The 12,608-nt window shown below is 37.0% G+C and overlaps 1 protein-coding gene and 1 long non-coding RNA gene across 3 annotated transcripts in view; one reads left to right on the top strand and one right to left on the bottom strand.

Moving 5' to 3' along the window:
* Nucleotides 1-4,371, top strand: part of LOC144316935 (uncharacterized) — a 36,156-nt gene extending 31,785 nt beyond the window's left edge. For both annotated transcript variants that reach the window (XR_013382752.1, XR_013382747.1), the window contains 2 exons: nucleotides 936-1,016; nucleotides 3,086-4,371. This is a non-coding gene — a long non-coding RNA (uncharacterized LOC144316935). The remainder of the gene's footprint in view (nucleotides 1-935; nucleotides 1,017-3,085) is intronic.
* Nucleotides 1-12,608, bottom strand: part of LAMA2 (laminin subunit alpha 2) — a 597,066-nt gene that overhangs the window by 163,209 nt on the left and 421,249 nt on the right. Inside the window, 2 exon segments of the mRNA XM_077902686.1 lie at nucleotides 6,397-6,590; nucleotides 10,650-10,736. Coding sequence (XP_077758812.1) covers nucleotides 6,397-6,590; nucleotides 10,650-10,736 — 281 coding nt within the window.

Below are 12,608 nucleotides of genomic sequence, written 5' to 3'. Positions count from 1 at the left end.
TTACGGATAATCCCACCAGAGTCTTCTTGAGGAAGAGAGGCAGCTGGGAGCAAGAGAAAGGCAGGCCCAACCATTGTAGTAGAGGCCCTACCCCATCATCTGAGACTCCCAGGCCTGACAACCAAGAACTATCCATCCCCGATCAGCCCAAACTGTCAACCTACAGAAACTTGAGGATATATCCAGTTGTTGTTTGAAGCTACTGAATTTTGGGGTGGCAGCAATACATAACCAACACATTTTCTCAAGTTTTGCAAGTGTGCTTTAGAGTGCAAATTCTTACAAGTTGTAATTCCCAGGCTAAGAACAAGTATTAGTAACATCTTAATTTTATTAAAAGTTATGAAGAATACAAAGGTTCGTTTCCCCCTCAGGCCAAGTTTATCATCATTATAAAGTTCCATTCAACTTCTAGTGAAGGTGGATTTGAGGCAGATGTTCCCAGGATGTGTCAGCAAACAATATGCTCTTTTTACTCTCAAGACCTTGACAGATACTTCATGATAGGACACCTGAGCATGGTTCGTAGGGCAGTGTGTTCTTCAGGAATCCTTTGCTAGCCTTTCTCTAATGTATAATTTAGTACCTACCCATTTCCAGGAAGAAATTGAGTCAGCTCACTGATAATAGTGTGGCTAGAGGTTGCTCACTGATGGTTCCAGAAATGTCCAGGGAAAAGTTTTCTCAGTTTTCCCTTCATACAAGAATAAATCAAGCCCTGGAATGCAGAACTGGAATCTGATTTACTGTAATACACTGCAGAGTAAATTGGTGAGCTAGAAAGCCAAGAGGCATGATGAATACTGATTTTCTCTCATTTATTCTACCCCCTGCCCATCTGTTTTGGTTTCTCATCTTCAGTTGTTGAAATAAAAATGTATTTAATTGCTCTTTCAAGGACTCATACATCCCACTTCATGTCTCTGTGTCCAAAGGTCTGTTATTACCCCACGTCTTATGGTCTCTGTATTTGCTTCTTGAGGAACAAAGTACAAGCACATTTCCATAAGTGAAAGGTAAGTTTTATGGGATGCTCCAAGTAATATACCAACACCTGTCCAAACGGGTCAGAAAGACTTATGGATATGACAGCCACGGGGATTTTTTCCAGAGCTTCTATATAAGTCTAGTTCATGCACTTATAAGATAAACACATGGGGAAATGTGCCTTTTACATAATGGTTTGCTGTTTTATTCTGACACAAAATATTTTACTTATACTACAAGCTACTTTTATTTGCCCTCAAAAAAGACTGAAATGCCTGGCAACAAACACAGGAAATGGGATGCAAATTAAAACCACATTTAATTCAGTAGGAGAGGGAAGATTTGAAGAGTGAATAGAGACATGGAATATTCACGCTATGTAAACAATTGTTCTTTGATAAGGGTGCAGTAACTGCTCAGTGTAAATTAACACCTATCTTGTAATCAGGACCCCAAAAGAACCTCTTCAAACCATTCTATTCAGCAAGAGATAAGGTTATAAAGTGAGATCCTGCCTAAACTGCATGGGAGCAAAAGCAAATACTTCAAGACTATGATTATATTTTACATGACTAAATGTTTCTGAGGCTTTGCCTATAAAAGTGTCAGGATAAATTTGTGCCTAATATTAACAAATGCAGTACTAAATTCAGATCGTTATAGCTGGGCACATGTAAGGGACAAATCATGCAGCTGATATTACAGATCTTTCTGTTAGCAATTAGTACAAAATACTGCATTTCTACCAGAGTCCCCCATGCATAATAACTACAGGCTTACTGTCACAAAAAATTCACACACTACATCCACACCAAAGAAGCTAAAGCTGAAACGAGTGCATTGAGTATTTTTGAAAAGGCCAAACCCATTAACCAATTTTAGGTAAAGATCCATAAATTGTCTGCTCTAATAAAATAGGGATAAATGAGTAAATACACATTTCTAGCAAAAGATAAAATCTGGGTACTTATATTCATGCTTTAATTTAACCCTTTTATATTAAGGCCAGTGAGAGTGCCTAAAATACGGATTTTATATTTTTCTCCATTCCCTTACCCCTTCAAGAGGAAAATTTTAGATGGGATTATATTTAGGGCTTATTCTTTTGTAGAAATAATATCTTCCAAAGTAAAAATTTGCTTTTAATTTCATTAAGTGGGCTTTTCCCCCCTATTATTTCTCTGAATAAAGGGAAAGGTATTCTGTGGGCTTAAGATGAGACTGATGAATTTGTTCTTGCACCAAATTGCTTTATATAAAATTTATATGTTTAACATATCATACAATATATGTTATATAATATACATATAATTATATATAACTATATAATTTGTAATAAACTAATAAATTTGTATGATTATGTTATATAATATAAATTTTATATTTTAATGTTCAAATATGTAATGTATGCTTTATTAAACATATATGTTAAACAAAAATCTGTATATAAGTATATATATACACATATACAAGTATGTATACATATATACATACATATATACATATGTATGTACATATATATGTAAATGTATGTATGTGTGTATATATATATAAATATATATATATTTACACACACATAACACAAGTTCATTATGGCTTAAGTACGGCATAACTGTTCCAAAAAAAAGAAACGTTATTTGTAAGCATTATAATAATAATGGGATGGTAACTTTTACCTACACAATATTCACTACATAGCAGGCAATACATTCTTTCTTGCCTTCATTATCTCATCTAATGTTCACAGCAATTCTATAAAGTGCTATTAATATCCTCATTTAAAGGATGAGAAAAGTAGTCACAATCATTGTATATATGAGTCTATAAATATTGCTGTGTGAACTTAAAGAGAGGAGAAAATACAAGGTGGTCATAAAGGGGATTTTCAGTGACTTGAAGAGCCTAGAATTAGAATTATAAAAAACCAGAAGTCAGCCTAACCTAAATATTTCATCAGAAACCAATGAGCTGTACAAAATATCATGTTTTTTTTAATAAAGTGGTCAAATAATAACCATGATGCTAATAATGCCTAGAATTTATTGAGCATCTATTATGCTTAGGTATGTTGCATTAGTATTTTGTTTCCATTTTACAGATGGAAGTGATGTAAAGTGATGATTGATGACCATCTCTTCAGATGATGAAGTGAAGCTTCGAAGAGTTAACTAAATGGTGTCTCACAACTTGTATGCAGCCAGTCAAGGATTTGAACCTTCTAGAGACACATCCTGACAGCATGTTCCTCACATCAGAAGATGGTCAGTTTCAGGGACACCACAGAAAAGACAGACTACCTTACTTATAAGACCTCCTCTGACTTGAAGATCATATGACTCTATTGTTCTTTGAGGTCAGTGAACTCCTTGGATCTAGCAGAGTGACAACTGTCATCAAATGGAGTTGACTCTTAAAGTAAAGCTTGACAGAAAATAAAGGAAATAGAGATCAGCCTCCTGTAGATGACAGTTCAACAGCACAACTCCTTCCATCAATGGAATGGCTCTCTCAATGTGATATATAAACCATGAGACTGAGTGCCAATAACTAGGAAAATTACCCAGAATCAGAGTGATAGTTGCTGTTCTACATTCTTGTAATCCTGGACCTATCCCAAGGAGGTTGACAAAGGACTCAAAACATCTTTGACCAACAAAACATGCAGATCAGGTACAAACAGGGTGAACAGAAGTTGCTTTTATAGATTCCATGATGTCCGGATTTGAATAACATGCCACAGCTTGGGGTTGTAAAAAACTGCAGTAGATACACTGGCCTTTGGCTAGGAAGTAGCACTTGGGGATTAAGTGGGAGCAGAAAGAGGATGGCATTTAAGGGGCAAGGATGGAGCGTGGTCACATGTCCCATAAGCAAAGCCACAACTCATTAAATAGCATCTGGAGGTCAACTGATACTCTCTCATTATCTTTTATTATGAAAGTCTCCTTTTCTTTACGGTGATCAGCCACATTGTACTGTTTTGTTCCTGCTCTCATTTACAAGGAGCAATAATTGCCATTAGCAATCATCGTTGATTTACAGGAGCACAGCAGCGTTCTAGTAATAATACAGAAGGGCCACTGTGTTATTGTGGTAAGATTCTTGCCAGCAATTGGATATTAAAAACAATAATCTTGGGACGCCTCGGTGGCTCAGTCTACCTTTGGCTCAGGGCGTGACCCCGGGGTCCTGGGATCGAGTCCCACATGTGGCTCCCTGCATGGAGCCTGCTGCTCCCTCTGCCTAGGTCTCTGCCTCTCTGTGTGTGTCTCTCATGAATAAATAAATAAAATCTTAAAAAAAAAAAAACAATAATCTTGACCATCTCTGCAGATCAGTGTCAAGGTAGGATAAAACCTCAGATCTTAGCTTTTACCAAGTGGCTGAAAAGTGTATATATATTTTATATAGTTAAGGGGCACTATCACATTTAGCTAGGTTTCAGGTAAAAAACACACTTCATGATTGCTTTTGCTACACCGGCAAGCAAAACCTCATCTTAAATGTTATATTTTAGATAAATTGTGACTATAAATAATAAAGCTCTTATATTCCTAATATCTCATATGCAATGAATAAAAATAGGAAGCATCAATTCGATATTTATAAAATGCTATTTCAGGCACTCTTTATGGAATAACATCTTGCCAACAGCTCCCAATTTTAATTTCTGTTCTATATAAGAGTAATATATTTTACTATGCCACTCATAATCTATTTTAAACATTACATGAGTTGTTTTGTGTTAACTACTGATCTGTAGAAAATAGGACATGAACAAATCCAAGTTTTGTGATTCACCATACAGAACCTTACTATTAAATAAATGTCTTTCTTGCTCATTCTCAAATTTCAAAAAGGCAGGTGGTTCTTCTCGTTTTATAAAATGGTATGTAAATTGTGAATGAGGGTTAGAAGAGGAGGTTGGCTTTGTATTAACCTAACATACTAAGGAGAAATCCATCCTGTTTTCTGAAAGTCCAACAAAATATCTCTTCAGAACTCACCAACATGTTAGAGTTATCCCAAATTATTCCTATCAGAAAAAAATGAAAATGTCTAGAAAGAAATCTGAGCACCCAGCTAGTGCTTTTTTCACTTCCATAGAAGGCAGGACTCTCTACCTCACAATCCCTGATGAATAAAAAATCTATCCTAACTAGCATATAACTATCATAACGTTTTAAATCTTAGAGGAGAGAGTCTCAGCAGTTAGTAGGAAAAAAAGTTTGTACCTATTAACATTATATATATCTAAAATTTTTCAAAAAAAATAAAATTTTTCATTTTTAGCCCATTTTATCTTTATTCTTTACTGAGGTAACATGGGCTTTAAGTCCAAGAAATAAAGAACTGAATTGATTAATGTTGAATATAGTGGGAAAACCACGTCTGCTTTCACTGTGTTGCATTGGCATTCAGTGTAAAAGAAAGTAAGATTTGTAAGGCAGACCCAGGTTCAAATCATAGCTCTGTTGAAAAGTCACTGTGAGCTTTGAAAAATAAATTACCTAAATTCAGTTTTGTTACCACACAGTAGAGATAATAATGTATAGAGATGTTGCAATCATGAAAAGCATATAAGGTGCTTACTATAGTGTCTGGCAAGTGGTAAGCTCTCAACACGGGTGAAATTTTAAAGAATTACTATTATGATGAACCACGTGCAGTGAAAGAGGTTTTGGAGAATGCCTGGGGTCTGAAGACAGGGCATTGGTTAGACATGCCCCGGCACTGGCTCCGATTGGTGAGGTTGGTAACTTTGGTAGGTTGAATTTGGCTCACTATGAGGGACTCTGCTCTAAATATAACCTACCAAGGGCACAGATTATTTGTGTAAATTCCTCTTGACAACAATGGAAATTCCATGTATAAAAGGCCTGTGTCCTACAAGAAATCCACCATTTTGGATTCCATAAAAACCTAGCTTGGTCATTGGCAATTGTTAGTGGCAGCTACAAGTCTCTAAGGTCAGCAGGGTCATGGTCAGTGGGCTCGAGGTCAGCGGGGGTCACAGTCAGCGGGGGTCGCGGTCAGTGGGCTCGAGGTCAGCGGGGGTCACAGTCAGCGGGGGTCGTGGTCACAGGTTCAAGGTCAGCGGGGGTCACAGTCAGTGAGGGTCGCAGTCAGTGGGCTTGAGGTCAGCGGGGGTCGCAGTCAGCAGGGGTCCTGGTCACTGGGCTCGAGGCCAGTGGGGGTCAAGGTCAGGAGGGGTCACGGTCACCGGGCTCGAATTCAGCGGGGGTCGTGGTCAGCGGGGGTCCCGGTCAGTGGGCTCGAGGTCAGTGGGGGTTGCGGTCAGAGGGGGTCACGGTCAGCGGGGTCATGGTCAGCGGGGGTCCCAGTCCCCGGGCCTGAGGTCAGCGTCCCCCTCCACTGCCCGCCCACTCCCTGTGCCCAGGTACGCACACACACACTCGGAGCCCTGGCGAGCGTGCCCGGGCTGGCAGCTGTCGCACTTCGGGCCGGTGGCCCCGGGCCGGCAGGTGCACAGCCCCGTGGCCGGGTCACAGGGCAGGGGCAGCGAGCCGTGCGGGTCACACTCACATTCCTGGCAGGTGCCGCCGGGGCTGCGGGGGCTGCCGGTGTAGCCGGGGCTGCACCTGGAGGAAAGTGGAGGAAGCAGAGGTCAGCGTAGGCCCCGTGGCCCTGGTGGGACAGGACCAGTGGGGAAACCCCTCCCAGAAAGGACCAGGGACTGCACACCTGAGGTCTGCACAGATCAAGATGCAAAACCAGAATCGTTCGGGGGACGAGGAAGACACGTGCAGAGGGCTTTTCTGGTTGATGGAATTCAAAACTTAATCATAAAAATGATGATTAATGATACGGAGTGCGGTAAGAATTTATTGATGATTCATTAATGGAAGATCAATCCACTAGTGAGAAGAAGGAAGTTCTTGCTAAGGTATCGAGCTTATTACTTCAATTTGGAGATATACATGTTTGAATATATATATTTTTTCATGTTTACTCGTGTGCTTTGGTATTCAGGGCTCCAACCTAGCACTTCCTCTCAGGACACTGACAGTAAACATTCGCCTGTAAGGACCATTCTTAGTTTCCAGTGCCCTACAGAATCAGGCAGTAGGCCGCATTTTGTGGGCCAACTTGCCCACCATTGCTCTAGATCATAAACATTGTTTTGAAGTCTTCTTTTTTAAAAAAATTATATATAAGTGGAATTAGAGACTGACACCTGGGCTTTCCTAGACTCACGCATCTTAAAGCTCAAAATGACCAAATAATTCAACCCACTAATTTTACTGACAAGGAAAAAGAAGTAATTAAGCGGCAATATACTACATTTTCTATTTAATTTTACTGGTCTTTTTAGCACATCTTACTGAAGATGGATTTTTTATTATATACCCAAAGAAGGGGGCTAATGTTATGCAAATAAAATACATAACATTAATCTGAGAGATTAGAAAGGAAATCCAACTAGATGAACCGCAAATGAAATCAATTCATGGACTCTTCCACCCGTTCGCATATCCATTTGCCTAAGGACAGACCACAGGGGTTATGTTACTGGAAGTCTGGTAACAACAAGATGCTACCAGGACTTTGAGTTACTCAGGATGGTCCCAAATTACCTGTTGTCCTGATTTAATTATTAAAACACTTCCTATCCTCACAGTATCCCAGTTTGGACAACAAATTATATGTTATATATATGGTCAATTAAATATAAACAAAACCCAGAATTTTTGTTCCAGAGACAAGTGTGGGAGGAAGTTGAGACACAATAGGAAGTCAAAGCCAAAAATCACTAACATTAGGCCTATACTCCTGAATGATTTTTGTGGCCTGGGGTTGTGGAAATTTGCACAACTTGTGAAAGTTCATTTATCTTGTGCTGTTTAGAAAAGGCAAACCAAAAAAAAAAAAAAATAAGTTATCCATTACTAGGTTTTTATACATTTGGAGTTTTAATTGTTACCTTATTTCAATGTAAGATTATAAATGCTCAATAAAACTACCATTTAAACAAGTCCACTTAAATTATTTCTTAACATTTACAGGTGAAAGAATTCTATTCTAAGCAGGTTCAGGTTGATTAAATGCTCATAGTTTACTACAAAAGTAACAAAGAGAAAGCATGGTGAGGGTTTCCTACATTACAGGGACACTCAAAACATGTAAGCAATTTTAGACCTGAGCTGATGAGCTTAGGCAGGTCATAAGATGATTTTAATGATTCAAGAAAGTCTCAGAAGGGGAACAAATTTATTTGGAAAGTCACAATAAAAATTTAACCAAAACCTTTGGTTTAATTTAGCGGAATAAAAGCAATTTTTCAGGGAAATATAACTTGATCATTTATATGTTAGAGATGATGAATGTAAAGCTGTAACAACATCTGAGAACTGCAAAAACTATTCAAGCCATTCACATTTGATAGTTGTATGACCCTGTTCATCTATATGCTATATGAACTGCCAACTCCTATTGATTAAACATTAATGGATATGAAAAAAAATAAATTTTCTATAATCACTTTGCCTTAAGACAGTAACTGTCAATTCGGTGCACCCTTCCAGTCTTTTCTATATACATGCTTTCATAGATAGTGGGAACTCCAATTTATAAATGTAGTATACTATCGAACATTTTTTTCATAAATTACTGCAGATAACACCCTTGGTGTCCAGGGACACTTTTAATCATCATTCTACTGGTATTTTCAAGGGCATGAAATGAATATTAGTCTAGCCATGAATACCAAAGCACACTGGTAGACATGAAAAATACTTATATTCAAATGTATATATCTCCAAAACAAATGGATTTTTTTTTGGATTTTTGTATTACTTTGAATTATTTAATTGCTGTTAATTTCTGTGGGCATAAAATTGTGAATGCACTGTTATATGCAAGTATTGGATATTCTGTTTAGAGTTTTCACACGCAGAATTGTTTGGAAATATAATTTGCAAACCTGTAGAAAATTCATTGGAATTCACAAAATTTAAGTTTAATTATTTAGTTATCTACTTACTTCCATTATTAACACAATCATTGCTGGCTATATCAAAAGAAGACTTTTAGATGGGTGAGTATACAATTAATATTGATTTATATTTGGAAAGAGATTGATAGTTTAAGGAGTTCTCCTAGAAGAACCCAGCAAAGGAGTGGGTAAAGCAGGGCATGGAAAGGAAAAAGTCCAAGCAATGTCCTGATTCCATGAAAAACTCTGCCTGATTCCATGAAAAACTCTGGAGCAAGCATAAGCATAAGCATCTGGATTTTGTACTTCCATGCTAGTCAGTCATTGGCTAAGGGCCCCTGGAAGAAGGTGGGGTAAATTTTCAGGCCTTAGGGAGAGGAAGCACTTAGGCAGGGCACCAATGTATCCTCTACACCTTCAATCTTCACAATGTTAGTGTAAAGTGAGTAGAGCATCAGCTATTGATACTCTAGGTAAAAAAAAAAAAAAAAAAAATTAGGACCTACCTAAATTAGTGGAGCTAGACTATGTCCATGGATAAACACTTAGAGAAAAAATTTTTATTACTGTATTTTTAGAATAGAAGACAATCACCTTTTTAAACATTTAGGCATGATTGACTAATTATATGCTAAATGTATTTGAAATATACATATGTATTTATTTTACTATAAATATAAATATTTGTATTTTTAAAAACTTGTTATCAATTAACACCAAAACTATCATGTATGTATACTATAAATAGTTACTTTAGAGGTAATACCTAAAACATACTAAAAATGGTGGTGATAAGCTTCAATATCCAGGATACTGATCTTACGGAAAATATGGACCCAGAAGATATTAATTACGGCCTTCATAGACAGTCTGGAATTGTGTTTCTTAATTTATCATTTGTATTACAGTTTATATTCAATTTAACAGCTACATAAACACATTATCAGATTTTGTAAAAAAAAATACGGTGAAAAAGAGGGGAGGTGGTAGAGGGACGGGTTAAATAGGTGATGGGGATTAAGGGTTCACTTGTGATGAGCACTGAGTGTTGTATGGAAGTGTTGAATCACTAAACTTTACACGGAATGTTAACTGGAATTTAAATAAAAACTTAAAAAGAAACTTTAAAAAATATGGTGAGCAGAAGCATTTAAGTAATATTGTTTGCTTATTGTTAAGGGAAACCCAATAACAAACACTTTATTGTTTCCATTGTTCTAAGAATGCTTAATATATTCACGCTCTGAATTACGTATACATTTGGTGCTATAGTGCCATAATGCTCAGAATAGTGACATGCACAGTGTTAGCCAATATTTTCCAGTGGATTAAGATGAGAATTATGTGTAGCCAGCTTTTTATCATTATTAACTATGATAATATACAGATATATAGATGTGTATACACTACACGTATGTGTGTACACTAAATATAGATGTATAGATATGTGCTATATATAGAGATACGTGTACCCTAAAACATAAATTAGATAACTGTAAAATAATTTGGAATCTTTGAGAAAGTCTACATACAAAATGGAAATAAACAACTGTCTTCAGAGAAAGTCTACCAAGATACAGAAATAAAAATAGTTTGGCAAGCCTATGAACTGCTAGAGAAGATGAAAATAAATTATGAAAATAATGAGTTCTTTTTTACTTTGGTCCTTTATGATATGATCTCTATGTTTCATGAGTATTCATACCGTTCACAGTACTGGCCTTCGTACCCCCGAGGGCAAGCGGTGCAGCGGTAATCATCGAGGCCTTCCAAGACACAGGAAGGGCTGAAACTGACAAAAAGAAAAAAGATTGTAAAAAATCTTTAGCTTATTTATTTTATATATTTAAGTATTTCTGTCATTATCCAGGTGATTGGGACTTATTTTGAGTTGGTTATAAATGACATATCCACAATTATTTATGTTTCTATTCAAAGGTAGGATATCACAACAAAATAATACCCATAATAATCCACAAATATATGGTTGTTTTTTAGTGAATTTACAATGCCTCACACTGACTATGTAAACATTTTGTAATTTTAATTATATGACAACCATAAAAGTATTAAACATCCAGCAAGTGTCCTGTTTTCCATGAATTGAAAGAAAAATATGGCTAGAATTCATGTGCATTTGCCTGAAAGCAGAATAAGTATGACTGAATGTTTTTCAAGTAAAAAAAAAAAAAAAAAGGTCCTAAAAGCTATATAACTTTTTTTCTGAAAATTCAGCCCAAATTGCCACTAGCACTTCAACACATGAAGTGTGAATAAATATTTCACTTAAAATAAGAATGCCTTTTCTAATTTACATACAGATTTCAAACTAAATTTATTTTAAACACAAAGTAATGTGATTTAGTGTGGGGAAAGGAGGGAAATTGCTCTACAAGAAAATGAATAAGATTTTCTGACAATTTTATGATCTTTTCTATTAAGCAGGTCTTCTAGAACTTGCCCTGTTCTTACTGCTGCACCGGTAGACCACAGCCAGTCAGGCTTTGCCGGGATTTCTGATCATCCTACCTTACAAAAGAAACACTTAGGAAGACTTGAAAACTAACCTGTACTAACACGCAGTTTTAGGTTGCTACAAACTTCTTTCAAGAGGATTCCCACTAGATAAAACCACAGGATGCACTGGGAACTTAGAAGGAAAAAATAATAATATATTTGTTGCAAAATGGTTATGCTGTAAATATCATTTATCTTTTTGTTGGTCTGCTAAAGAAGTTGATGCCGATAAGGATGTGTTGTGTATAGACCAGGGCCTCGACTCCTCTTGGGCAGGTGCCATGAGGAGCCTATTTTAACTGTCTTCTGGTGAGTTCAATCAATAGCACATGATTGAGTAATAAACTCTAACCTTTGCGAAATACATGAACAAATTGATCTACTACTCACACACTCATTATCCGACAAATTTATTTTTTGCCTTCTCAAAACAGATCCACAAATACATAATTGACACTTTCTGGCAAGCTTTTAGCTCTCTCAGTTAAAGCTTGATGCTGAGTGCATCTGCACACACACACACATACATGTGCATACACCACAAACTCATATATCACATTTCAAAGTCCTGTGTGTGTGTGTGTGTATGGCACTTGGAAACAAGTTTTTAGACTTTTCAAGTGAAACTCTAGAGAGCCAACATAATTAAACCATAATCCTCTACAGTAATATATCTGCCTCAATTACTATGCAAGAATGTTAGAATTCTCCTTGAATAGTTGATAGGAACGTTTTTGAGCTATGATATTATGGTGTTTTGAAACCTTTCCTTGAATCACATATAAGGGCTTACGAAGGAGGGTGTAGGGTTCACAGCTTACTTCAAGTTAGAGTAGATTCTTACTGCCTACAACTCCTTCATCCGCTCTTGGTTCTCATATGGTCTCCAGGGCCGCTCAGAAGTCCTTGTGCCATTCTCTCGGCAGCCGCCCTAGACGTTTCCTTATGTTTGCTAATTCCAAATTTGCCTCAAGAGAGTTTCTAAGATTTAGAGTTTGCTAGTCTGTCTTGTTCCCGTGGATACGATAGAGAGGAAATGGCTTCCTGGATCCCACCCCCTCCTCCTTTTTATCCTAATTCCCTGGTTGTCCTTTTTCAGTCTCCTTTGCTGACCACACATCGTGTCCTTGACCTCTTCATGTACCTC

Source organism: Canis aureus, chromosome 1 (assembly GCF_053574225.1).
Source record: "Canis aureus isolate CA01 chromosome 1, VMU_Caureus_v.1.0, whole genome shotgun sequence".
NCBI lineage: Eukaryota > Metazoa > Chordata > Mammalia > Carnivora > Canidae > Canis > Canis aureus.
Note: the sequence above shows the minus strand (reverse complement) of the source record. Positions and strands in the feature narration are given on the sequence as shown.